Source organism: Pleurodeles waltl, chromosome 5 (assembly GCF_031143425.1).
Source record: "Pleurodeles waltl isolate 20211129_DDA chromosome 5, aPleWal1.hap1.20221129, whole genome shotgun sequence".
NCBI classification, from domain to species: Eukaryota; Metazoa; Chordata; class Amphibia; order Caudata; family Salamandridae; genus Pleurodeles; species Pleurodeles waltl.
Window position 1 is genome coordinate 1,532,854,717 of NC_090444.1, and position 27,839 is coordinate 1,532,882,555.

At 45.5% G+C, this 27,839-nt stretch overlaps 1 protein-coding gene across 1 annotated transcript in view; it reads right to left on the reverse strand.

Annotated features, from left to right (window-relative positions):
• Positions 1 to 27,839, reverse strand: part of MYOM2 (myomesin 2) — a 571,331-nt gene that overhangs the window by 304,759 nt on the left and 238,733 nt on the right. The window contains exon 17 of the mRNA XM_069235814.1: positions 17,020 to 17,141. Coding sequence (XP_069091915.1) covers positions 17,020 to 17,141 — 122 coding nt within the window. The remainder of the gene's footprint in view (positions 1 to 17,019; positions 17,142 to 27,839) is intronic.

A 27,839-nucleotide genomic window follows, 5' to 3' on the forward strand; every position in this document is an offset into this window, starting at 1 on the left:
GTTTCTTTTCATAAGGATTTAACCTGTCAATACCCAGCCATACACTTTACATATTGCAGTTTGCTACCAATAGAGGCAAGTGCTTCATTATCCTACATAGGGGTAATAAGCACCATATAAATATTACAACATAATACAATTTATGGTGTTTGCTCCATTAGCCATCAGGTAAGAAACACAGTGATTTTAATGTGATCTTTGGTTAGACATGGATCCAGTGACGTGCCTTTATGACTTCCTTCAAAATATCTTTCCATATTTCCATAGATTTAAATATTTTTTAGTGGAATTGGTATGTCATCTTTGCAGCCTGCTGGTGGATATTATTGGCATCCCAGAATAACATATATTATTGCTTCCCATTAATGCCACCACCAGACTTTTGCCAGTTTCACAAGATGAACAAATTGAAGAGTCAGACACTTTTCACAAAGCATCTATATTGGTGCAGATGTTCTGTTTTGAACATGATTTCCAGGTTATTTACCTTTGGTGGCCTTGCTGGTACTTCCTCAGGTCTACTGAGTCATTACTAAATATTGGGATCTGCTCCCCAGAACTAGAATCTCCAGTTATTCTTATTCACACAAGAGAAGGAATGTTTCATTGAGTAAAATACAACATCAAATCATTTGCTGATGTTTTCCTGGGGCTTCAAGTCTTTCTCACATGTTATGGAAAGTTGCACATTTTCCACATATTTGGGGAAATGCCCCCAGTTCACCCATACTGCCTGTGATGGATGGACATAAAGATGCTAAAATTAGTCTTTTGAGGGAGAATCCATAAGATACTCCAAACAGCACTACTTGTGCAATGTGTCAAGATACAAAAAACATCCAAGGTTGTTCTTTACACACTCCCCATTTATTCAGACATTTTAGTAACATAATGTGGGCCAGTGTGTTGGAATTTGCAAAAAGATGGAGAAGGCCCACAGCAGCTTTCTAACCAAGGCTGATAGTTAGGACCTGTTCTATATTTATTAGCTCTGTTTCTTTTCCTCTCGAAAAGTCTGATACTTCGTTGGTCAGCATTCTTATGGCTATTTGCAAAGATTTCTTCCAAGATTACATCTGGATAAAGATAGCGAATATTAAAGGACAGTTGGCCAAAATATGTGAATTGTTCAATGTTTGATTCTGATGTTTGTGATGATTGCCTGTCTTAGGGAACAGCAGAGTTACATGCAATTATTTTCCCTAAATTTAGTAACAGGCATTCGAAAATCTGGCTAAAGTACAGTCCTTATGTGTCAAATATTGTACTACATTTGCAAGAGGGAGTTTGCTTCCTTCAAATTAATTTATATAGGGTATCCATTCAGTGCTATAATTCAATCTTTCTTCTTTTCACATGCATTTGCACTCAAAGGTTTTGATCCTGAACACAAGCCTCACATCCTTTTCTATTGTTTCACTTACACAATACTGTACTGATTGATAACCCATCACTCTAGGAATAAAGTTTGAACCCAGTTCATGTTTTCCAAACCTGCATCTCTCAGCTCGATCTGAGAAATTGCAGCTAGCCATTCTCTACATCTCCCAACACCTAGCATGAGTATGATGTATTTGAAATAGGCTCAGTTGTAGGTGCATTCATTGTGCTTCAATCGTTTGAGTAAATGTAAACCTATGGATTTATTTTTACAAGGGCTGCTGCCAGAAAAATCACTATGAAATACTGTAGTCACAGAGCCAATCAACAATAACTACTGGATCACTTCAGGCAAGGGTGATGGGTGAAGGCTGTGCTTCCATCTACATCAGCATTGTTGGCTTAGGACCATTGGTTCACACAGAACAGAAACATCAGTGATTTATAGGAGTAGAATAAAGCAGATTGATATAAGATTCATTCAAATGATGCAAATCATTGTGATCTTCTAGAGCATGGTGATATAACTGTGATGAATATGTTGAAAAGACGAGTGGATGACAGAGCCCAGCATTACACCCATTTATAATGATCACAAGTTCTAGATCTATGGTGCCACATAAATACTGTACATGGGAAAGTATCAGTTTGGAGGTCAGTCATAAAGACCCAAGGATGTGGGAAGAGGAATGTTGAAGGTTTCAGAATATGGAGTAGGTGCACAGAGAGCAAGGGTTCACTGACCTCCTGGTGCCAATGCTAAGCTTACTGGACGCATGGGTGTTTGGAGGGAAAGAATGGTCTGGGATCTGTAAGTCTTTCTAGGCCCTGGTATCTGGGGCAGCAGTGTGGGAAGTCTTGGAATACTGATGAAACTCTTACTTAGTGCCTGGGGAAATGAATCCAGTGTCAAATGAAAGAGTGATTAGCAGAGCTAACATCTATAGAATCTCATATCTAAATTCTCTGTGGTCTGAAGTGTTATCCATTATTGAAGAAGGAGTGCAGCTGTGAGGTTAGATGCTACAAGGTCAAAGGAATTGGAGCTGTGAATAAGTGGGAGACAGGCTGGTGGAATGGAAGATAAGCAAAAGAATATATCTGGGTTATGTGCTTTGCAATGAGACCACGACACAGTTGCCTGAATACAAGGGCTGCAGTAGCCTTTGATAAAAGTGTACAACCACTGCCACCCTGAGCTGACGGTGACAAGAGAGTGGTGGTGGGCTCACAGAAGGCTGTTGGTCTGGATAGCGATGGTACTTTATTCAGCCTCACTACGTAGAGTTACCTAACTCCTAAAGGCTGAGGATAGGTTGGGATGAGGTTCTTCCACATAGAAAAGAGGGAAATGAATGTGCAAGCCACATGAATATTGAAAAGTCAATCAATCATAGACCAAGAGTAATAGTTAAAAAAGCTGTCAATGATACAATATGAAACAAACTGGGAGGGGAATTAACCACAGGTAAAGCAGCGAGAGTAAACAGCCACTAAAACTGAAGCGTACCCTGATAGATAAGTAGAGCCCTGAGGATACTATTACCTTGACATAGAAGTGACACAGTAGCACAATTAGAACACAATGCAAAGGTGAGAAACAGAGATGTCCCTGGAACAAGGGATTGGGATGATTTAGCCAAACAAAGAAGTTACAGAAGGAGAGGGATGTGGAGATTATCCATGCAAGGTATAATTCAAGTAGTCCTCTGTACTAAAAGTGAAAGTCCTGTTTACAACCCGATTATTAGCCCAGGTCGTGCTCTTGGCTTTCACACTTTCCTATGTTCATGCACTACTGTATTTTCTCATGAAAATGTTTTCCTCTTGGCTTTGAAACTGGATATACGCTGATGGTTATATTTCGCTCAAAACATCATTAAGGAGAGCAAAAAAACTCCCATACTGAAAACTTTGCTATCTGCTGTCAAGAAACTGAGTATTATTGATAATTATGAGAAAGATCACAAGAGAGACACTTTTCAACATTTCTCAGCCCTATTGTCTAAGGGTCAGATGTATCAAAGCTTTTTACATTCGCAAACGGTGCGAATGCCCTTTTGCGAATGCAAAAAGCCATTTCAGAATGTATGAAAGACATTCTGAACGCAATTTTAAGGAATCGCTAAAATAGCGATTCCTTAAAATTGCGACCCTGTTTAGAGAGTCGCAAATTGCGACTCTCTAAATAAGAAATCGCAAATAAGGAATCCTTATTTGCGATTTCTAAGCACATTTAAGTAGCAATTCCTAAATGTGATTAGGGCATTTAGGAATCGCTATTTACCACCAGGTCGAACCTGGTGGTAACCATGTGCAAATTTTAAAAATGCATTTAAAATACATGTTTAAAATTTACATGTAAAGCACACATGCCCTTTTGGCATGCGTGCACCTTACATGTTGCAAAAAGTTATTTTGGGGTGCAGCTAGAGGGGGCCTTAGGCCCCCAGCACCCTGGGGTTTTGCATTTCCAAAATTGCGATTTCTGGTTAAGAAATCGCAATTTTTAAAATGCAAAAAATTCACAGATATGGGCCTACAGGCCCATAGATGCGAATGGGGCCGGTATCGCAATTTGCGATTTGGTAATAGCATTTGTGATTTTTAAGAAATGGCTATTACCGATTCGCAACTGTGATACATTGCATTTTGCGAATCAGAAATAGCGATTTCTTAAAAATCGCTATTTTCAACTCGCAAAAGGCCTCCTTGATACATCTGGCCCTAAATGCATTAACATGGCGACATGCTCAGGAAATTGTGAGTTGTTCCCATAGTTTAGGAAAGGGCCACACACTAAAACATACTTTACTACAAAGAAAAGGAAACAATTGAGTTTGACAAGGAGTTAAATCTAACCGAAAGATCCTTCCCTACACAAAAGGGGAAACAATTGAGCTTGACAAAGAGTTAAATCCAAGGAACAACATTAAAGCTGGCTTGCAGGGAAAATGTAGTAACACGATGCATAACATCTAGGGAAACAATAAGGGGAGATGTAGTGCTGTGGAAGCTTGATTGTTTATTTACTTTCAAGTCACTGTCTAGGGATCTTTGTATTGATGGATGTTTTGGGCTGTTACATAACAAATCAGTGAAAACCACCATGTAACACGCTTGTATCTCCTAGACGTAAAATCCTAGCTTGTTAATATAATAGGTCTAGCCTACCTCCACAGATGTGATGTTTATGTTTGCACTCGAGGAGAAGGAACCTCAAACAAAGGGATACCGCTCTTTGCACAATAGTGATTCCCTTATAAGTGTTAAAACAATCGACAAGCAAGTATTTATAAGAAGTAATTTTAGTTGACGGTTGACACTGTCATTGGCCAATCCAACTGGTAGGGAGAAGAACGGAGGTGATTTGCCTAAACAGCTTACAGGAACATACTGATAACTGTAAAACACTTAGAAGAGAATTATAATCTTGTTAAATGGGAGACCATGATTCCCTGTAGGCCAGAAGGGTGTGAAGCATTTATTTCACTTAGTAGGTACTATTACATGAGAAAGATGTATTTACTGGGTGCAGTAAATATCTGCTATTTATAGATTGTCATTTAGAAATAACGGATAACATAAGTAATTGGTATTTAAAGTACGAAATTCTCCATAGTTGGGCTTTTCACAGGATTTTTCCCCATATGTATTCGGTAGAATCCCTTTGCGAACTCATATTTGCATTAGCTTGTAATCAGGATCTAAGGCCCTGATTTATACTTTTTTTGCGCCACATTACCGTCATTGATTGACGCGAAAGCGGCGCAAACTAACAAAATACATCAGGGCTGTAGAAGGCTGGACTGGCTTGTAGTGAGTACCTAGGGGTACTTGCACCTTGCACCAGGCCCAGTTATCCCTTATTAGTGTATAGGGTGTCTAGCAGCTTAGGCTGATAGATAATGGTAGCTTAGCAGAGCAGCTTAGGCTGAACTAGGAGACGTGTGAAGCTACTACAGTACCACCTAGTGTCATATGCACAATATCATAAGAAAACACAATACACAGTTATACTAAAAATAAAGGTACTTTATTTTTATGACAATATGCCAAAGTATCTTAGAGTGTACCCTCAGTGAGAGGATAGGAAATATACACAAGATATATATACACAATAGCAAAAATATGCAGTATAGTCTTAGAAAACAGTGCAAACAATGTATAGTTACAATAGGATGCAATGGGGACACATAGGGATAGGGGCAACACAAACCATATACTCCAAAAGTGGAATGCGAACCACGAATGGACCGCAAACCTATGTGACCTTGTAGAGGGTCGCTGGGACTATTAGAAAATAGTGAGAGTTAGAAAAATAACCCTCCCCAAGACCCTGAAAAGTGAGTGCAAAGTGCACTAAAGTTCCCCTAAGGACAAAGAAGTCGTGTTAGAGGAATAATGCAGGAAAGACACAAACCAACAATGCAACAACGATGGATTTCCAATCTTGGGTACCTGTGGAACAAGGGGACCAAGTCCAAAAGTCACAAGCAAGTCGGAGATGGGCAGATGCCCAGGAAATGCCAGCTGTGGGTGCAAAGAAGCTTCTACTAGGCAGAAGAAGCTGAGGTTTCTGCAGGAACGAAAAGGGCTAGAGACTTCCCCTTTGGTGGACAGATCCCTCTCGCCTGGAAAAGTCGTGCAGAAGTGTTTTCCCGCCCAAAGAACGCCAACAAGCCTTGCTAGCTGCAAATCGTGCGGTTAGCGTTTTTGGATGCTGCTGTGGCCCAGGAGGGACCAGGAGGTCGCAAATTAGACCAGAAGGTAGAGGGGACGTCGAGCAAGACAAGGAGCCCTCTTAGCAGCAGGTAGCACCCGGAGAAGTGCCAGAAACAGGCACTACGAGGATGCATGAAATGGTGCTCACCCGAAGTTACACAAAGGAGTCCCACGTCGCCGGAGACCAACTTAGAAAGTCGTGCAATGCAGGTTAGAGTGCCGTGGACCCAGGCTTGGCTGTGCACAAAGGATTTCTGCCGGAAGTGCACAGGGGCCGGAGTAGCTGCAAAAGTCGCGTTTCCCAGCAATGCAGTCTAGCGAGGTGAGGCAAGGACTTACCTCCACCAAACTTGGACTGAAGAGTCACTGGACTGTGGGAGTCACTGGGACAGAGTTGCTGGATTCGAGGGACCTCCCTCGTCATGCTGAGAGGAGACCCAAGGGACTGGTAATGCAGCTTTTTGGTGCCTGTGGTTGCAGGGGGAAGATTCCGTCGACCCACGGGAGATTTCTTCGGAGCTTCTAGAGCAGAGAGGAGGCAGACTACCCCCACAGCATGCACCACCAGGAAAACAGTCGAGAAGGCGGCAGGATCAGCGTTACAGAGTTGCAGTAGTAATCTTTGTTACTATGTTGCAGGTTTGCAGGCTTCCAGCGCGGTCAGCAGTCGATTCCTTGGCAGAAGGTGAAGAGAGAGATGCAGAGGAACTCGGATGAGCTCTTGCATTCGTTATCTAAGGAATCCCAAGAGACAGAGACCCTAAATAGCCAGAAAAGAGGGTTTGGCTACTTAGGAGAGAGGATAGGCTAGCAACACCTGAAGGAGCCTATCACAAGGAGTCTCTGACGTCACCTGGTGGCACTGGCCACTCAGAGCAGTCCAGTGTGCCAGCAGCACCTCTGTTTCCAAGATGGCAGAGGTCTGGAGCACACTGGAGGAGCTCTGGGCACCTCCCAGGGGAGGTACAGGTCAAGGGAGTGGTCACTCCCCTTTCCTTTGTCCAGTTTCGCGCCAGAGCAGGGCTAAGGGGTCCCTGAACCGGTGTAGACTGGCTTATGCAGAAATGGGCACCAAATGTGCCCATAAAAGCATTTCCAGAGGCTGGGGGAGGCTACTCCTCCCCTGCCTTCACACCATTTTCTCAGAGGAAGTCCTTTGTTCTGCCATCCTGGGCCAGGCCTGGCTGGACCCCAGGAGGGCAGCTGCCTGTCTGAGGGGTTGGCAGCAGCAGCAGCTGCAGTGAAACCCCGGGAAAAGCAGTTTGGTAGTACCAGGGTCTGTGCTACAGACCACTGGGATCATGGGATTGTGCCAACTATGCCAGGATGGTATAGAGGGGGCAATTCCATGATCATAGACATATTACATGGCCATATTCGGAGTTACCATTGTGAAGCTACATATAGGTAGTGACCTATATGTAGTGCACGCGTGTAATGGTGTCCCCGCACTCACAAAGTCTGGGGAATTGGCCCTGAACAATGTGGGGGCACCTTGGCTAGTGCCAGGGTGCCCTCACACTAAGTAACTTAGCACCCAACCTTTACCAGGTAAAGGTTAGACATATAGGTGACTTATAAGTTACTTAAGTGCAGTGTAAAATGGCTGTGAAATAACGTGGACGTTATTTCACTCAGGCTGCAGTGGCAGGCCTGTGTAAGATTTGTCAGAGCTCCCTATGGGTGGCAAAAGAAATGCTGCAGCCCATAGGGATCTCCTGGAACCCCAATACCCTGGGTACATCAGTACCATATACTAGGGAGTTATAAGGGTGTTCCAGTAAGCCAATGTAAATTGGTAAAACTAGCCTGTCAGTGACAATTTGAAAGAAATGAGAGAGCATAACCACTGAGGTTCTGATTAGAAGAGCCTCAGTGAGACAGTTAGTCACTACACAGGTAACACATTCAGGCACACTTATGAGCACTGGGGCCCTGGTGAACAGGGTCCCAGTGACACATACAACTAAAACAACATATATACAGTGAAAAATGGGGGTAACATGCCAGGCAAGATGGTACTTTCCTACACAACCCCCCCCAAACGAAGGACAATAAGACTAGCCATGACCTGATGAGTCTTCATTGTCTAAGTGGAAATATCTGGAGAGTCCATCTGCATTGGAGTGGCTACTCCCAGGTCTATGTTCCACTGTATAGTCCATTCCCTGTAGGGATATGGACCACCTCAACAATTTAGGATTTTCACCTTTCATTTGTTTTAGCCAAAGTAGAGGTTTGTGGTCTGTCTGAACAATGAAGTGAGTGCCAAACAGGTATGGCCTCAACTTCTTCAGAGCCCAGACCACAGCAAAGGCCTCCCTCTCTATGGCAGACCAACGCTTTTCTCTAGGGGTCAACCTCCTACTAATAAAAGCAACAGGTTGATCCTGGCCTTCAGAATTAAGTTGTGATAGGACTGCCCCTACTCCTAATTCAGATGCATCAGTTTGGACATAGAATTTTTTAGAGTAACTAGGGCTTTTCAGGACAGGTGCAGAGCACATGGCCTGCTTCAGCTCCTCAAAAGCTTTCTGACAGTTTGCTGTCCATAATACCTTTTTAGGCATTTTCTTGGATGTGAGGTCATTAAGAGGGGCTGCAATGGAGCCATAGTTCTTAATGAACCTCCTGTAATACCCAGTGAGGCCTAGGAAGGCTCTCACCTGAGTCTGAGTGGTAGGGGGAACCCAATCAATAATTGTTTGGATTTTCCCCTGAAGTGGTGCAATCTGTTCCCCACCAACAAGGTGTCCCAGATAAACCACCTTCCCCTGCACTATCTGGCACTTTGAAGCCTTTATAGTGAGGCCTGCCTTTTGCAGGGCCTCCAAAACTTTCCATAGGTGGACCAGGTGATCATCCCAGCTGGAGCTAAAGACAGCTATATCGTCCAAATATGCTGCACTGAAAGCTTCCAGCCCTTGCAGGACTGTGTTCACCAACCTTTGAAAAGTGGCAGGTGCATTTTTCAAACCAAAAGGCATTACAGTAAACTGGTAATGTCCTCCAATGGTTGAAAATGCAGTTTTAGGTTTAGCATCTTCTGACAATTTGATCTGCCAATACCCTGCAGTCAAATAAAAAGTGCTTAGATACTTGGCAGATGCCAGTGTATCTATGAGCTCATCTGCCCTGGGTATAGGGTGAGCATCAGTTTTGGTTACCAGGTTGAGACCTCTATAGTCTACACAAAACCGCATTTCCTTCTTTCCATCTTTGGAATGGGGTTTTGGTACAAGTACCACAGGAGAAGCCCATGGACTTTCAGAGTGCTCAACCACTCCTAGTTCTAACATTTTCTGGACCTCTGACATGGTCAGGCTGCCTCTAGATCTTACTTTTGACAGGTAAACTGTCTCCAGTATCTATAGTGTGCTCACACCAAGAAGTGGTACCTGGCACAGTAGAGAAGAGTTCAGAGAATTGATCTAGGAGATTTATGCAATGGTCTTTCTGCTCAGCAGTAAGACAATCAGCCAAAACTACACCTTCCACAAGAGCATCTTGTTCTGTGCAAGAGAAGAGATCAGGTAGAGGATCACTGTCTTCTTCCTGTCCCTCATCAGTTGCCATGAGCAGGGTGAGATCAGCCCTGTCATAGTAGGGTTTCAGGCGGTTGACATGGAGCACCCTAAGGGGACTCCTGGCAGTGCCTAAGTCAACTAAATAGGTGACTTCTCCCTTCTTTTCAACAATTGTGTGGGGTCCACTCCATTTATCTTGGAGTGCTCTTGGGGCCACAGGCTCCAAGACCCACACTTTCTGCCCTGGTTGGTACTGAACCAAAACAGCCTTCTGATCATGCCATTGCTTCTGGAGTTCTTGGATGGCCTGAAGGTTTTTGCTAGCCTTTTTCATGTACTCAGCCATCCTTGATCTGAGGCCAAGTACATAATCCACAATATCCTGCTTAGGAGCTTTTAAAGGTTGTTCCCAACCCTCCTTTACAAGTGTGAGTGGACCCCTAACAGGGTGTCCAAAAAGAAGTTCAAAGGGGCTGAAGCCCACTCCTTTCTGGGGTACCTCCCTGTAGGCAAAAAGGAGGCATGGTAGAAGGATATCCCATCTCCTGCGGAGTTTTTCAGGGAGACCCATAATCATGCCTTTGAGAGTTTTATTAAATCTCTCCACCAGTCCATTTGTTTGTGGATGATAGGGTGTTGTGAACTTGTAAGTTACACCACACTCCTTCCACATGGCCTTTAAGTATGCAGACATGAAATTGCGTCCCCTGTCTGATACTACTTCCTTTGGGAAGCCCACCCTTGAAAATATTCCCAGGAGGGCCTTTGCCACTGCAGGAGCTGTAGTGGTCCTTAAGGAATAGCTTCAGGGTATCTTGTGGCATGGTCCACTGACACCAAGATGAATCTATTGCCTGAAGCAGTAGGAGGGTCAAGGGGGCCAACTATGTCAACCCCTACCCTTTCAAAGGGAACCCCAACCACAGGCAGTGGAATAAGGGGTGCCTTTGGTGTGCCACCTGTTTTGCCACTGGCTTGACAGGTTTCACAGGACTTACAAAAATCTTTTGTGTCCTCAGACATCCTAGGCCAATGAAACAAGGGAACAAGTCTGTCCCAAGTTTTCATTTGTCCCAGGTGCCCAGCTAGGGGATTGTCGTGGGCAAGAGTTAGGAGGAACTTTCTGTACTCCTGAGGAATCACTAATCTCCTGGCAGCTCCAGGTTTAGGATCCCTATGCTCAGTGTACAAGAGGTTGTCCTCCCAGTAAACTCTGTGAGAGTCACTGACATCCCCATTAGCTTGTTTGACAGCTTGCTGTCTGAGACCCTCTAATGTGGGACAGGTTTGCTGTGCCACACTCAGCTCCTCCCTGGCAGGCCCCCCTTCACCCAAAAGCTCAGCAGTGTCTGCTTGAAGCTCCTCTGGTGTAGGTTCTGCACAGGGAGGGAATTCTTCTTCCTCAGAAGTAGAATCCACTGTAGAGGGAGGGATAGTAGGAAGTCGTTTGCTTCTACTAGCCCTAGCTTTAGGGAGCACTTGGTCCATTGTTCCAGGATCCAAGCTTCCCTGTCCTTTTTGCTTTTTGGCCTGAGCCCTTGTCAAAGCAAAAGTATGCCCTGGGATGCCCAGCATTGCTGCATGGGCCTCCAACTCCACATCTGACCAAGCTGATGTCTCCAAATCATTCCCTAATAGACAGTCTACAGGTAAATCTGAAGCTACCACAACTTTCTTTGGACCGGTAACCCCCCCCCAGTTGAGATTTACAACAGCCATGGGGTGGCTAAGTGTGTTGTTGTGAGCATCGGTTACTTGGTACTGGTGACCAAGTAGGTGTTGTTCAGGGTGGACCAGTTTCTCTATGACCATAGTCACACTGGCTCCAGTGTCCCTGTAGGCCGGAACCTCAACACCATTTATTAGGAGTAGTTGCTTGTACTTATCCATATTAAGGGGACAAGCAACTAAGGTGGCTAAATCAATAGCCCCCTCAGAGACTAACACAGCCTCTGTGGCCTCCCTAACAAGGCCAACCCCAACTAAGTTACCAATAGTGAGCCCAGCTACTCCCTTGGATTGGCTATTAGTAGGTTTGCTCCCACCACCACTGCTATTAGTAGGGACACTAGGTGTAGCAGTAGGGGTTGTAGTGGTAGGAGGCTTGGTGCCTTTCTTTGGACAACTGGGATCTGTTGTCCAATGGCCTTTTATTTTACATAAATAGCACCATGGTTTCTTTTCCTTGTTTTGATTAGAAGAGGATTTGGGCCCACCACCCCCACCAGAGTGTTTTTGTGGGCCTGATGAAGACTCATTTTTAGATTTGTCCCCACCCTTGTCAGAAGACTTACCATCCTTCTTCTTGTTGCCATCTTTGTCACCCCCTGTATGAACTTTTCTGTTCACCCTTGTTCTGACCCATTTGTCTGCCTTCTTTCCCAATTCTTGGGGAGAGGTCAGATCAGAGTCCACCAAGTACTGGTGCAACAAATCAGACACACAATTATTAAGAATATGCTCTCTCAGGATCAAGTTATACAGGCTGTCATAATCAGTAACTTTACTGCCATGTAACCACCCCTCCAAGGCCTTCACTGAATGGTCAATGAAATCAACCCAGTCTTGTGAAGACTCCTTTTTGGTCTCTCTGAACTTTATCCTGTATTGTTCAGTGGTTAAGCCATAACCATCCAGGAGTGCATTCTTAAGAACTTTGTAATCATTAGATTCATTTTCTTTTACAGTAAGGAGCCTATCCCTACCTTTTCCACTAAATGATAGCCATAGGATAGCAGCCCACTGCCTTTGAGGGACATCCTGTACAGCACAGGCCCTCTCAAGTGCAGCAAACCACTTGTTAATGTCATCCCCCTCCTTATAAGGGGGAACTATCTTATGCAGATTCCTGGAATCATGCTCTTTTGCAGGATGGCTATGGGGAATACTGCTGCTGCCACCATGGGTTTCTAAACCCAGTTTCTGTATCTCCTTCTCTACTTCTAAAGTCTGTCTATCCAAATCTAGCTGTTGCTTCTTGAGCTTCAGTCTGGTTTGTTCCACTCTCAATCTATTGAGCTCCCTTTCTAACAATCTGTCATCAGGGTGGGTGGGAGGGACATTCCTTGAAACAGAAGTATGGTGAGAATGGACAGAAGGAGACCTGTCCCTTACAGAGGGCACCCTAACAGCTTGGCTAACAGTATAATGTGAGAGCACACCATCAGTATGGTGTGATTCAACCTCTGTACCAACTATGCTAGACTGTCTAGTATTGGGTAGGCTGAGAAGTTTCTTTCCTGAATCTTTTCCTGGGGGAGTCCCTGGATCAGATTGGGAACCATTAGCTACTTTTTCAACAGATGGGGCACTTTTAGCCTTATCTTGTTCTCTAAGCATGTTAAGTAACAATTCCAAGGAAGGATTCTTCCCTACACTCAAACCTCTCTCTATACAGAGACTCCTTGCTCCTTTCCAGCTAAGGTGGTCATATGCAATCTTAGACAGGTCAACATTTTGGCCTGTGCCAGACATTTTTAGAGAGAGTTAAAGTGATAGAAAAAGTTTGTCAGAGCTTTTAGAAAGACAGAGAAAAAAACTTTTAAAACTTTTTAGAACTTTTTAGAAAGTTAGCAGTACTTTTCAGCACTTAGAAAAGAGTGAAAAGAGGAAATGCAAAACTTTTTGGCAATGTGTATATACACTGAACTTGTTTTGTATATTTTTCTCTTATGAAAAGTACAATGACAAGAGGGGTAAGCAGTCTCAAAGCACTTATCCCACCACTGCACAACCAATGTAGGAGGCTGGACTGGCTTGTAGTGAGTACCTAGGGGTACTTGCACCTTGCACCAGGCCCAGTTATCCCTTATTAGTGTATAGGGTGTCTAGCAGCTTAGGCTGATAGATAATGGTAGCTTAGCAGAGCAGCTTAGGCTGAACTAGGAGACGTGTGAAGCTACTACAGTACCACCTAGTGTCATATGCACAATATCATAAGAAAACACAATACACAGTTATACTAAAAATAAAGGTACTTTATTTTTATGACAATATGCCAAAGTATCTTAGAGTGTACCCTCAGTGAGAGGATAGGAAATATACACAAGATATATATACACAATAGCAAAAATATGCAGTATAGTCTTAGAAAACAGTGCAAACAATGTATAGTTACAATAGGATGCAATGGGGACACATAGGGATAGGGGCAACACAAACCATATACTCCAAAAGTGGAATGCGAACCACAAATGGACCCCAAACCTATGTGACCTTGTAGAGGGTCGCTGGGACTATTAGAAAATAGTGAGAGTTAGAAAAATAACCCTCCCCAAGACCCTGAAAAGTGAGTGCAAAGTGCACTAAAGTTCCCCTAAGGACAAAGAAGTCGTGTTAGAGGAATAATGCAGGAAAGACACAAATCAACAATGCAACAACGATGGATTTCCAATCTTGGGTACCTGTGGAACAAGGGGACCAAGTCCAAAAGTCACAAGCAAGTCGGAGATGGGCAGATGCCCAGGAAATGCCAGCTGCGGGTGCAAAGAAGCTTCTACTGGGCAGAAGAAGCTGAGGTTTCTGCAGGAACGAAAAGGGCTAGAGACTTCCCCTTTGGTGGACGGATCCCACTCGCCTTGGAAAGTCGTGCAGAAGTGTTTTCCCGCCGAAAGAACGCCAACAAGCCTTGCTAGCTGCAAATCATGCGGTTAGCGTTTTTGGATGCTGCTGTCGCCCAGGAGGGACCAGGAGGTCGCAAATTGAACCAAGAGGTAGAGGGGATGTCGAGCAAGACAAGGAGCCCTCTTAGCAGCAGGTAGCACCCGGAGAAGTGCCAGAAACAGGCACTACAAGGATGTGTGAAACAGTGCTCACCCGAAGTTACACAAATGAGTCCCAAGTCGCCGGAGACCAACTTAGAAAGTTGTGCAATGCAGGTTAGAGTGCCGTGGACCCAGGCTTGGCTGTGCACAAAGGATTTCTGCCGGAAGTGCACAGGGGCCGGAGTAGCTGCAAAAGTCACGGTTACCAGCAATGCAGTCTAGCGAGGTAAGGCAAGGACTTACCTCCACCAAACTTGGACTGAAGAGTCACTGGACTGTGGGAGTCACTTGGACAGAGTTGCTGGATTCGAGGGACCTCGCTCGTCGTGCTGAGAGGAGACCCAAGGGACCGGTAATGCAGCTTTTTGGTGCCTGCAGTTGCAGGGGGAAGATTCCGTCGACCCACGGGAGATTTCTTCAGAGCTTCTAGTGCAGAGAGGAGGCAGACTACCCCCACAGCATGCACCACCAGGAAAACAGTCGAGAAGGCGGCAGGATCAGCGTTACAGAGTTGCAGTAGTCGTCTTTGTTACTATGTTGCAGGTTTGCAGGCTTCCAGCGCGGTCAGCAGTCGATTCCTTGGCAGAAGGTGAAGAGAGAGATGCAGAGGAACTCGGATGAGCTCTTGCATTCGTTATCTAAGGAATCCCAAGAGACAGAGACCCTAAATAGCCAGAAAAGAGGGTTTGGCTACTTAGGAGAAAGGATAGGCTAGCAAAACCTGAAGGAGCCTATCACAAGGAGTCTCTGATGTCACCTGGTGGCACTGGCCACTCAGAGCAGTCCAGTGTGCCAGCAGCACCTCTGTTTCCAAGATGGCAGAGGTCTGGAGCACACTGGAGGAGCTCTGGGCACCTCCCAGGGGAGGTACAGGTCAGGGGAGTGGTCACTGCCCTTTCCTTTGTCCAGTTTCGCGCCAGAGCAGGGCTAAGGGGTCCCTGAACCGGTGTAGACTGGCTTATGCAGAAATGGGCTCCAAATGTGCCCATGAAAGCATTTCCAGAGGCTGGGGGAGGCTACTCCTCCCCTGCCTTCACACCATTTTCCAAAGGGAGAGGGTGTCACACCCTCTTTCAGAGGAAGTCCTTTGTTCTGCCATCCTGGGCCAGGCCTGGCTGGACCCCAGGAGGGCAGCTGCCTGTCTGAGGGGTTGGCAGCAGCAGCAGCTGCAGTGAAACCCCGGGAAAAGCAGTTTGGCAGAACCAGGGTCTGTGCTACAGACCACTGGGATCATGGGATTGTGCCAACTATGCCAGGATGGTATAGAGGGGGCAATTCCATGATCATAGACATATTACATGGCCATATTCGGAGTTACCATTGTGAAGCTACATATAGGTAGTGACCTATATGTAGTGCACGCGTGTAATGGTGTCCCCGCACTCACAAAGTCCGGGGAATTGGCCCTGAACAATGTGGGGGCACCTTGGCTAGTGCCAGGGTGCCCTCACACTAAGTAACTTAGCACCCAACCTTTACCAGGTAAAGGTTAGACATATAGGTGACTTATAAGTTACTTAAGTGCAGTGTAAAATGGCTGTGAAATAACGTGGACGTTATTTCACTCAGGCTGCAGTGGCAGGCCTGTGTAAGAATTGTCAGAGCTCCCTATGGGTGGCAAAAGAAATGCTGCAGCCCATAGGGATCTCCTGGAACCCCAATACCCTGGGTACCTCAGTACCATATACTAGGGAATTATAAGGGTGTTCCAGTAAGCCAATGTAAATTGGTAAAATTGGTCACTAGCCTGTCAGTGACAATTTGAAAGAAATGAGAGAGCATAACCACTGAGGTTCTGATTAGCAGAGCCTCAGTGAGACAGTTAGTCACTACACAGGTAACACATTCAGGCACACTTATGAGCACTGGGGCCCTGGTGAACAGGGTCCCAGTGACACATACAACTAAAACAACATATATACAGTGAAAAATGGGGGTAACATGCCAGGCAAGATGGTACTTTCCTACAAGGGCCTAAGTATCGTGAGAGCTTATGCAAGCGACCAGTTTACAGCTAAAAAGTTTCCCACATATTATATAATGCAGGAATACCACCTTGGAAATGCCAATATTGTAGATAACAATGGTTTAAGGTTACAAGAACCACAGTTCCAAGACTGCCCTTAAAACATCTGGAAAACTATATGAAGATTGGTATTTCAATACCAATCTTTGCATTTTTTCACCATTATCTCTCAAATCTCCCCTGCACATTTCACCCGCTTTTAGCAGCAGAATGCAGGGAGGGAAATGCCTGTTTCCGCATCACTCACCGATTCTTTCAGCTGATAACTTCTATTACCGGATGAAACAAAATTAAGGTAAAACGTGTAATGGGGGGTAGACTGATTAATCTAACAACATGCAACATTTAAGTTTATTCGTTTAAACATAAACAAAATTAACAGGATAATATTATTGCCTTATCCTAATCTGCAGTGTAGCATCTACAATAAATAAACAGAGGTCAGACGAAGATTCCACTTTGGACTAATATGCACACAGGAATGACCTCACCTTCCATTTTTATATTGCATTTAACATGGTGTCCGTTTTAGATGAGGCATTGTTTTCTTTAATAATTGCAATTTTCCAAAAACAAAAAATAATTGGGAGATACTTACTCAGAGCTGCCTGGACTGATATAGCTTCTGATTCTTGAGAATTTTCACTGACCCCCACAGCATTAACAGCCTTCACACGGAAAATATATTTCTCTCCAGTTGTTAAACCATGAACAACAAACCTGAAAAATGAAGCATATTAATCCTGTTAGACAAAGCTGAACTTCTCTGAGAATTTGAATGAGAATAAAGTGGACACATTTAAGACTTGGTGGCTTGTTTGCCAAACTTGTTGTGATGGTGAGAGCACATCAGTGATCGTAGTGGTGGCTCAGTTACCAAAAATAGACTTGCCTGCCATGTTGAATAAAATATATCCTCCAAATGACTTCTGCATTAACAAGACAGCAGGTCTCCCTTGTCATGTAGGCATGGTTGTTGTCAGCTTTCAGTTATGTTATTCTTCAATTAGACTACGTCCGAATGTGAAGGTCTATTTCATGAAATAACCTAGCAAATCTGAATCCTACAAGACTTTTCTCATAACCAGTGGGAACATTTCACATTTTCTTTCTGTTAGGATGGCCATGGTTTACCTTGTGGTCTCAGACATAAAGAATGCCAGTGGATATTGCCCGGCCGTTCTGACGTTCTCAACATATTCAGATCTGCCATGGTTGGCCCTTGATAGTAAGTTCATCCATCAGCAACTCTGCATTACACAACACTCTAAATAAAGTCCAACAAAGAGGAGGAGTGGTTGGACAACTCGCTTATGGCCTGTGTAAGATTATTATTTGGGATGGGCAACCAGCCACCTCAAAGAATAATAATAACTTGTTAAGGTGAATACAAAGACACCAAGGGCCATATGTACAAACACATTTTCCCATAGACACAGAATGGGTAAAACCCTTTGCTACATCTGGCTCCAAATTACCTTGTGCTCGATCCCTTGGTGTTAGAAATTGGAGCTCTATTGGCAGAGGTTTGCACCCTGTCAAGGTAGGTACCACATACGTAGTCATGGTGACTTGCAGTTCCTAAATTAAACTGTGCTCACCCTCTGGTAGCTCGGCACATAGCAGTCAGGCATAATTTAAGAGGCAATGTTGCAATGTGAAAAGTATTTGTGCAACACACATGCTTGGTAATACAATAGAAACACCACACAATGACGCCACACCGATTTAGAACAAAAGAAAATACTTATCTGAGTAAAACAAGACCAAAATGACAAAAATCTAAACAGTGGAGGTCGAGATATTAATTTTTTTTAATTAAAGGGCCTGATTTAGAGTTTGGCGGATGAATTATTCAGTCACAGATGTGACGGATGTCCCATTTGCTGTGTTATGATCTCCATAGGCTATTATGGAATCTCAATACAGTTGACGGGCTACCCACCACGTTTGTGACAGAGTTACCATCTCCACCAAACTCTAAATCAGATCCTACCTCATAAATAATGCCTAAAAGTTACTAGCAGTCAAAAGGTTACTTGAGGTCGCGAGGGATTGGTGCAAATCCAAGTTCAGGCCGACTACAATGGAGGGTAGGCCAGCTACAGAAATCATGCAGGCTCCACTGAAACAATACCTTGATGGAGCAAAGTGTTGACTTCAAGGGCTTAATATGTTGGCATTTTCCACACAGTCATGTCACTGCGTCATCGTTGAGCTCTGCTGAAGTAAATGCGATGCGTCATTTTTGAGCCTCGCAGGCTGTGAATACCCTATTGTCGAACAGCCTCTGATTCAGGGCCAAAGGAGCAATGTAGCAGAATTCCTCATGCACTCAAGGTGATGCATCGGTTTTTGCAGAAATCAGCTGCGGAACCCACTTATGAAGCCCAGGAATAGTTTGGGTACCTCAGGCAAGAGTAGGGCTCACAGATGGCAGAGTCCGGCGGCACCAGGAGAGTTGCAGGCAGTCTTCGATGTCCATGAGACTACTAAAGAACAGGGGGCAAGCAAGCAAGCCCTTGCAGTCACTCTGGGTTCAGCAGGGTGGGTCCAGTCCTTTTCCTCAGCAGGGCAGAGATCAGCAGGCAGGAGAACAGCTCAGGAAAGCAGGAAAGCAGTTCCTTGGAATAGTCAGTCCAGGAAAAGTAGAAATCCTTACAGCACGGCAGTCTTTACTCCAGCAGAGTTCTTCCCACGTACACAAGTGTACTGATTTGTTGGTGTCAGAGACCCCATTCTTATACCCAAATGTGCCTTTGAAGTGGGGTGATTTTTAAAAAGGATCTTTGAAGGGCACATAGATACTTTCTTCCGAGCCCTGACTCCAGACAACCAATAGGGGTAATCAGCCCTTTGTGTGGGGAACAGGAACTTCCCAATTCAAGTGTAAGTGTGAGCTCCCCTCCACTCTTCCTGCCCAGGAAGGCTCACCAGAATGCAGATGAATGCAAATGAGTGCTCAAACACACCTACCTGTCCTGTGTTTGTGCCTGTGTAACGGGAATGCACAAAGTGTAGCTGTCACCTATCACATACTTGTATTAGAGACATGATGAAAGGCACCCAGAGCAGTAAGAGCAGATAAATGCCTACTTTCTAAAAGTGACATTTCTAAAATAGTAATGTTAAATCTGACTTTATCAGTAAAGAGGTTTTATCATTACCATACAAAATACAGGAAACATGGCAAAGCTACTTCTTTCTGATAAGGAATTACAGCTTATAAATATTTTAGCAAATTCCCAATGCTAGCCTATGAGAGGAGTAGGCCTCAGAGCACTGAAAACTAATTTAAGAGTTTTTCATTCAAGAACATGTAAAACTGAAATGTGCAAGTCCTACTTTTAAAATACCCTACACCTTGCCCTTGTTCTGTCAAGGGCCTAGATTAGGAGTGACTTATATGTATTAAAAAGGAAGGTTTAGGCCTAGCAAGAGGGTTATCTTGCTTGGTCGACATGGCAGTTTAAAACTGCACACATGAGCTCTTCAATGGCAGACCTGTGACATATTTGAAGAACTACAAGTGGGTGCCACAATCAGTGTTGCGGCTCACCAGTAGCCTATAATTTACAGGGCCTGGGGACAGGTAGTGCACTTTACTAGGGACTTATAAGTAAATTATTAAAGGCAATTTTGGATTAGCCAGTGTTAGCATGTTTTAAGCGGAGAGCACATGCATTTAGCTCTGGTCAGCAGTGGTAACGTGCCCAGAGTCCCAAAGCCACCAAAAAAAAAAAAAAACAGCAAAAAGGGAAGATGAAAGGCAAAACATTTGGGTATGACTCTGCAGAAAGTACTATGTCCAGCACCTGATAACTATGGCACAGAGTAAAGTAATGTAAAATATTTATGCTGTAACAAAACAGTAATAAAAGTAAAAACACCAAACAATACAAATCCCAAACAAATTAGAAAAATAGAGTAAGCTGACTGAGATCATGTAGACTGATAGATATATGTGATTTATGGACAGCCATGACAGAGTATGGGTAGAATATCCCCAGCAGGTCTGTCCTAGTCAAAGACCTTTTGATTTTTTATTGAGCTTAAAATCCTCCACCAGGACAAGCGTGAAGCATTTTCCAATGAAGCTGCATCAAAATCAGACATGTTTGCCATTAGGTCTTCCTGAAGGATCTGGAGGTCTTGGGAGTACAAAAATATTCTAAGTCTCAACTTTTCAGGGTTTCTGGAGCAGCTAATTTTTGTCATTTTGAGGGCTTCCAGGACCTCTGGGATAGAACATAGAGGTCAGGACTGTAGTTTTCTGATCATCTCTTGCTTGAGGAGGAAGAACTGGACTCTGAAGTTCATTTTGAACCCAGGGCTCCCAGAGTGATGTAGGAAAGTAGCCTCTTTTTGGCATGTTACCCCCAATTTCTGCCTGATTTCACTGTGTTTGACTGTGTCACTGGGATCCTGCTAACCAGGACCCCAGTGCTTATGCTCTCTCTCCTCTAAAGTTTGTCACTGCGCACTGGTAACCCAGTATTTCATCCCAAATTGACATGCTGGTCACCCCCTATAAGTCCCTAGTATGGTACTTAGGTACCCAGGACAATGGAGTTCCAGGGGACCCTTATGGGCTGCAGAATTACTTTTGCCACCCATAGGTAGCCCATGCAAAGCCTTCTACAGTACTGCCATTGCAGCCTGTGTGAAATGGTGCATGCACCATTTCATTGCCATTTACACTACACCGGGACACTTATAAGTCACCTATATGTCAGGCCTTCCAAACCTGAAGGCTAGGTGCAAAGTATCTCTGTGTGAGGGCACCCCCACACTAGCAGAGCTGCCCCCATTTCATCCAGGACCACTTTCCCGTACTTCATGAGTGCAGGGACACCATTTTACGCATGCACTGGACATGGGTTAATACCTGTGTCCAGCTTCACCATGATAACTCTGAATATGGCCATGTTAGGTGTCTAACATCTTGGAATTATACCCCAATGCTGATTCTGGCATTGGTTGTATAATTCCATGCACTCTGGGGGCTCCACAGTGGACCCCCAGTACTGCCATACCAGACTTCTGAGGTTTTCCAGATAGCCCCAGCTGCTGCCCCCTCACAGACATGTTTCTGCCCTCCTGTTGATCAAGCAGCTCAAGCCCAGGAAGACAGAACAGAGCATTTCCTTTGGGAGAGCGGTGTTACACCCTCTCCCTTTGGAAATAGATTTTACAAGCATGGGAGGAGTAGCTTCCTAGAGCCTATGGAAATGCTTTGAAGGGCATAGATGGTGCCCTCCCTGCATAATACAGTCTACACCGGTTCAGGGACCCCCAGTCCCTCCTCTGGTGCCAAACTGAACAAAGGAAAGGGGAGTGACCACTCCCCTGTCCATCACCACCCCAGGGGTGGTGCCCAGAGCTCCTCCAGAGTGTCCCTGGGTTTTGCCATTTTGGATTCCAAGGTGGTGGGGTACTCTGGGAGCATCTGAGTAGACAGTGCCAGCAGGTGAATTCAGAGCCCTCCCCTGATAGGTGCTTACCTGTGTAGCTAACCAGTCACCCTTTCGGGGCTATTTAGGTTCTCTCTCTTCGGTGGTTCTTCAGATTCAGATTGCAAGACTTCAGCAGGAATCCTCTGCATCGTTTACTTCACCTTCTACCGACGAAACTGCATCTGGACCCTCCAGGAACTCTACAAACTGCCACAAAGAAGCAAGGACAACTTCTGCAACATTATGGTGGTCATTCCGACCTAGGCGGGCGGCGGTTGCCGCCCGCCCGTCGGAAGCCGCCTGAATAACGCCCCGCGGTCAATAGACCGCGAGGGGTATTCTGACTTTCCCGCTGGGCCGGCGGGCGATCTGATTCAGATCGCCCGCCGGCCCAGCGGGAAAGCGCCTTCCACAAGGAAGCCGGCTCGGAATCGAGCCGGCGGAGTGGAAGGCGTACGACGGGTGCAGCAGCACCCGTCGCGCTTTTCAGTGTCTGCATCGCAGACACTGAAAAGCCTAGTTGGGCCCTGTTAGGGGGCCCCTGCCGTGCCCATGCCCTGGGCATGGGCACGGCAGGGGCCCCCAGGGGCCCCGCGACCCCCCCTACCGCCATCCTGTTCATGGCGGCTTTCCCGCCATGAACAGGATGGCGGTAGGGGGGGTCAGAATCCCCTCGGCGGCGCAGCGAGCTGCGCCGCCTTGGAGGATTCTAAGGGGCAGTGGAAAACCGGCGGGAGACTGACGGTTTTCCCGTTCTGACCGCGGCCAAAGCGCCGCGGTCAGAATGACCAAGGGAGCACCGCCGGCCTGTCGGCGGTGCTCCCGCCCCCGTTGGCCCTGGCGGTAGAGAACCGCCAGGGTCAGAATGAGGGCCTATATCTTCAGCTCCTGCCTGAAACTGCAACTGTTTCCAAGTTGTGCATCCTGAGACGACTGCCTGTCTTCAGCCTGCACCAGAAGAATGAAGGAATCTCCCTTGAAGTGAAGGAGTCACTTCCCTGCTTCAGCAGGCACCCCTCTGAAGCGATGACTGGTGGCTTGGGTCCCCTCTCCTGAAGAAGTGCGGGGATCCAGCATCACTGGTAGTGGACTGAAGTGGTCCCAATGGTCCTGAAGTCCTACTGTCCAACCTTGGTGGAGGTAAGAGCTTGCCTCCGAACGCAAGACAGTACCACCATGCACCGCATGTTTTGCAGTTGCCAAGTCTTGTTTGCATCTTTCCACATAGTTCCTCATGCACGTGAAGCTTTGGCCCCCAGCACTCTTTCTTGCAAAGCACTGCCTCATGCGTGGTTCTCCGGCGGCGTGGGAGTCCTTTTTGTAGTGCTGTGTGGGCCTTCTTTTGCACCTTCCTTGTCTCCATGCTGTGGGACTCCTGTGTGTGCTGTGTGGTCTTCTAAGGGTGTCCCTGAGTTCCTGAGAGCCCCCTCTGTCTTCCCCTCTAAAGGTAGAGGCCACCAGGTCCCTCTAAATCCTGGGCAGCATCATTTTCTGCTAACAGCGAGCTATGCATGTGGCAAGGCTTGTTGGTAGAATCCAGTGGCGTAAACCAGACTGCAATCATCAATTTGGCGTGGGGCATCATCTGCACCAACCAGGAACCCGCATCTGTCTTCTCGGGTGCAGTACTGACTGTTCTTCTTCACCAGTGGTTCTTTTGCGCCTTCATCCGGATTAGAAGGGGTTCCTGTTCTTCCTGAACTCTTCAGTGCTTCTTGGACTTGGTCCCCTTCTTCCACAGGTCTTCAGGTCCAGGAATCCATCGTTAGTGTCTTGCAGTCTCTGGGTTGGGTTCTAATACTCATCTTTGGTGTTTTCTTGCACTCCCAGCGCCCCGCTGCACACTACACTTGCCCGGGTGGGAAACTGACTTTCGCATTCCACTATTTGGTGTATGGTTTGTGTTTCCCCTAGGCCCATTTCTAAATATTTTGATTTTCACTATTGTCACTGCATTCTAACTGTTTTTACAGCTATTTCTGCATTCTAGTGTGTATACTGTGTTTATTACTTACCTCCTAAGGGAGTATAGTCTCTAAGGTATTTTTGGCATTTGTGTCACCAAAATAAAGTACCTTTATTTTTGTAACACTGAGTATTTTCTTTCATGTTTGTGAGTACTGTGTGAACACAGTGGCATTGCATGAGCTTTGCATGTCTCCTAGTTAGGCCTTGGCTGCTCATCCACACTCCCCCTAGAGAGCCTGGCTTCTGGACACTGACTACACCTGCATACCTCAACCACTGCCTGCCTTATACATGCCCAACACACACCTCTGCTCCACCGAACTGGCCCTGGCCACCGCCAAAGGAGCCGCTAGAACTGAGCTAGAGGAAGAGCCTTCTCCTACCTCGCTGCACAGACCTGGAACACTGTTCCGCTACATCTCAGACACTCACCCTCACTACCTCAATTCAAGAAGGAACAGAAGACCTGGCTTTTTGACTGAACTGCAACTCCCCTAGCACCTTGAGACCCTAACAGGTGTTTTAGCCGCTCTACACAAGAATGTTGATTGATTGATGACACCTCAGTCAACTAGTAACCCAATTTCTAACACTTGGGCTGCAATGTTTATAGTTAGCACTAGCTTGTGGGTAGGGGTGATATCTGGGCACTCCCTAACCAATGGTGGAGGAGTACCCAGGGTCAACCATCTGCACTTTTGCAGCACATTCTGTTTGACATACTGCAAGTAATCCCACAATGTATTGCTCTGCTAAAATCAAAGAGGGGGAAAGTCTTCTTTAGAGGTCCGGTATCCACCCAGATGTGTAGTCAGGGAAATGAGCAGGCCCCTACTCTGGGTTCACTCCAACCAAGTTCTGGGGAAACTTTCCTCTCATTAGATTGGGTGCCAGCCTGGCAAGTGTGGGCTTAGGAACAAAGGTTTTCCCTTCTTCAGATCTCCCTTGGCATTAAACTATGAATTGGCAGTTTTCGCTTGTGTCCCTTTCAAATTAAAGATGTTCTTGGGACCACCTCAACATTCCTTTCTGAGTTGATAGGGATCAAACTCATTACTCTCAGTTTATCCGTTCACCAGAACTAAGCCATTGTTGACTTTCAGTGGAGTGTGCACACTTCCATAAGGTCAGGCCCTCGTTGGGCAGCTGCAAGCAGGCAAATGCAAATTAGCCACAATAATAATTGTGTGCAGGCCCGAGGCAGTGAATCACTTTACAAGACTGAGTATAGATGGCATCATACCCAAGCACAATTAAACAGATGGAACAGCATCAGATAAGGTGACTGCTAGAGGGGATGTGGGGGCAAAGGGACCCTATACCATGTCCTGTGGACTTCTCCCCACTTGGATGGATTCTGAGATGAGGTTTTGGAAACTATTGCAATCATTGAAGTGAAACCCCTGAAGTGAAACCCCTGACCACGGTCACGGCCTCCATCCTCTTGGAGCTACCAAAGAAACACTTTATTCTACTCAGAGGGAGAGAAAGAGGATATCCTATCCTCCCTTGGTGGCAAAACAGACCATTCTGGGTCTCTGGGGGAGGAACACCATTCCGAACACCTCCACGTGGCTACAGAGAATCTGGCAACTCTTACCTACTGAAAGAATAGCATATGAGATGCAGGACACCTATGACAAGTTCATCAAGATGTGGGACCCATCTTAGACTAATTTAATCAATAATTTTGCCAAGGCAATAGAGATCTTACTTTCCCTGGTTGTCTCAGAGCTGTAGGCCTACTATCACACTACATATGGCACTTAGAAGACGTTTAGTTGATCAGAGGAATGAAATACCAAGGCTGTCAACCTCGATCACTATAATGGAGCCGTGGTGGCACGGGGAAGGTTGGGGACTTTGAAACTTAGTGACACCCCTTTACACATGGACTGTTTAGTTTAAAGAATGGGAAGGCCCACTACTCTGTTGTATATGAACACTTTAATAAAAATTGACTGGAATTAAAAGTAAGATTTCCACCTGTCACAAAAAAGTTATTTTGACTGATTTGACAGCAGGTTTTAGGCTGCCTGAGCCATAATGTACAAACCCACTCTGCGGATAGCATAATAGTTACTGCAGTCTACATTTGCCTTTTCACTACCAGGTTGTGAATGTGTTTTCTATGCCATATACCAGGGACTTAGAGGCAGAGTGGAAACACAATCATGTGGCTACTTTTAAGCAGGCGTGAAGTACACAGAGTTAAAAAAAATAGCAAACATAGCATCCAGCAAATGGCAAAACATCTGGGATGACCATACAGAAAAGACACATTTCTTACAGCCTATCGCTAAATAAGACATTTAATATTCTAGTCCGAATAAAACATTTAAATCATAATTGCCTAGATCAACATAAACTTGCCAACATGCTTCATTTATAGGAAGTTATATGTCTATTAACACACCAATTAAAAACCTCACCCAGAGCACCTAGGCTGTGCACCGTGGAAGCAACCCAACACAGGACTCTTTCAAACTCTTTCAGACAGCTTCGATTCAATGCAAGTATTCTGGTTGCAGATGCAGAATCTGTACTGCTTTAGTAAACAACTGAATGATGCATGTATACTGTGGCATTATTTTCCAGTTTTGATGAAGCCATTATGCAATTTAGATTGTTATAAGTGGCCGAATTCCTTCAAGAATTTAGCAACCTCATAATTCTCTTTATCCATCATTTTCCTACTCTGATGTTGATACAGTCTTTTACGTTTTGCTTCAAAATTTCCAAACTCAAACCCCATTGAATTTACATAGACCGAAGGTAAACTGTGAGTTCTCTGCTTCCAGTCTAGCATTGTAGTGATGTCCTAAGATCTACCATATCACTTTTAGAGGAACAAACATTGGCAGGTCTGTCATATCTGTTTTGTATGAAAGACAATATTGTTGCCAGTTTCTGTATTACTGTTAGTGTCGTGATCTGGTAGCAATCATGGACACTACGGCCCGTATTTATACTCCGTTTGCGCCAAATTAGCGTAGTTTTTTTCGACGCAAATTCGGCGCAAAACTAACGCCATATTTATACTTTGGCGTTAGACGCGTCTAGCGCCAAAGTATGGGCAAAGAGCGTCATTTTTTAGCGTGAACGCCTTCCTTGCGTTAATGAGATGCAAGGAAGGCGTTCCCGTCTAAAAAAATGACGGCGACGGAAATGCGTCGTATTTATACTCCCGGGCAAAAATCACGCCCGGGAGGTGGCGGGTCAAAAAACCCCGCATTTGCGCCACTTTTTAACGCCTGGGTCAGGGTAGGCGTTAAGGGGCCTGTGGGCTCAAAATGAGCCCACAGGTGCCCTCCCCTGCCCCCAGGGACCCCCCCTGCCACCCCTGCCCACCCCAGGAGGACACCCAAGGATGGAGGGACCCACCCCAGGGACATTCAGGTAAGTTCACGTAAGTATAATTTTTTATATTTTTCAATTTTTTTGGGGTGGCATAGGGGGGCCTTATTTGTGCCCCCCTACATGCCACTATGCCCAATGACCATGCCCAGGGGACATAAGTCCCCTGGGCATGGCCATTGGGCAGGGGGCATGACTCCTGTCTTTACTAAGACAGGAGTCATTTAAATGGCGTCTGGGCGTCGAAAAAATGGCGCAAATCGGGTTAAGACGATTTTTTAGCGTCAACCCGACTTGCGCCATTTTAAGACGCCCTAGCGCCATTTTCCCCCTACGCCGGCGCTGCCTGGTCTACGTGGTTTTTTTCCACGCACACCAGGCAGCGCCGGTCTGCTTGCGCCGGCTAACGCCATTCCATAAATACGGCGCCCGCATGGCGCTTCGGAATGTCGTTAGACGGCGCTAAATTTTTTGACGCTAAACTGCGTTAGCGCAGTTTAGCGTCAAAAAGTATAAATATGGGCCTACATGTTTATTAACTTTGTCTACACCCACTAAGTAGTAAGTAAAATGTGCTCCTCTTTTCTTTCTTTTTTTTAAGTTCACCATCATCTCACAAGGGTATATAATGTGTTTT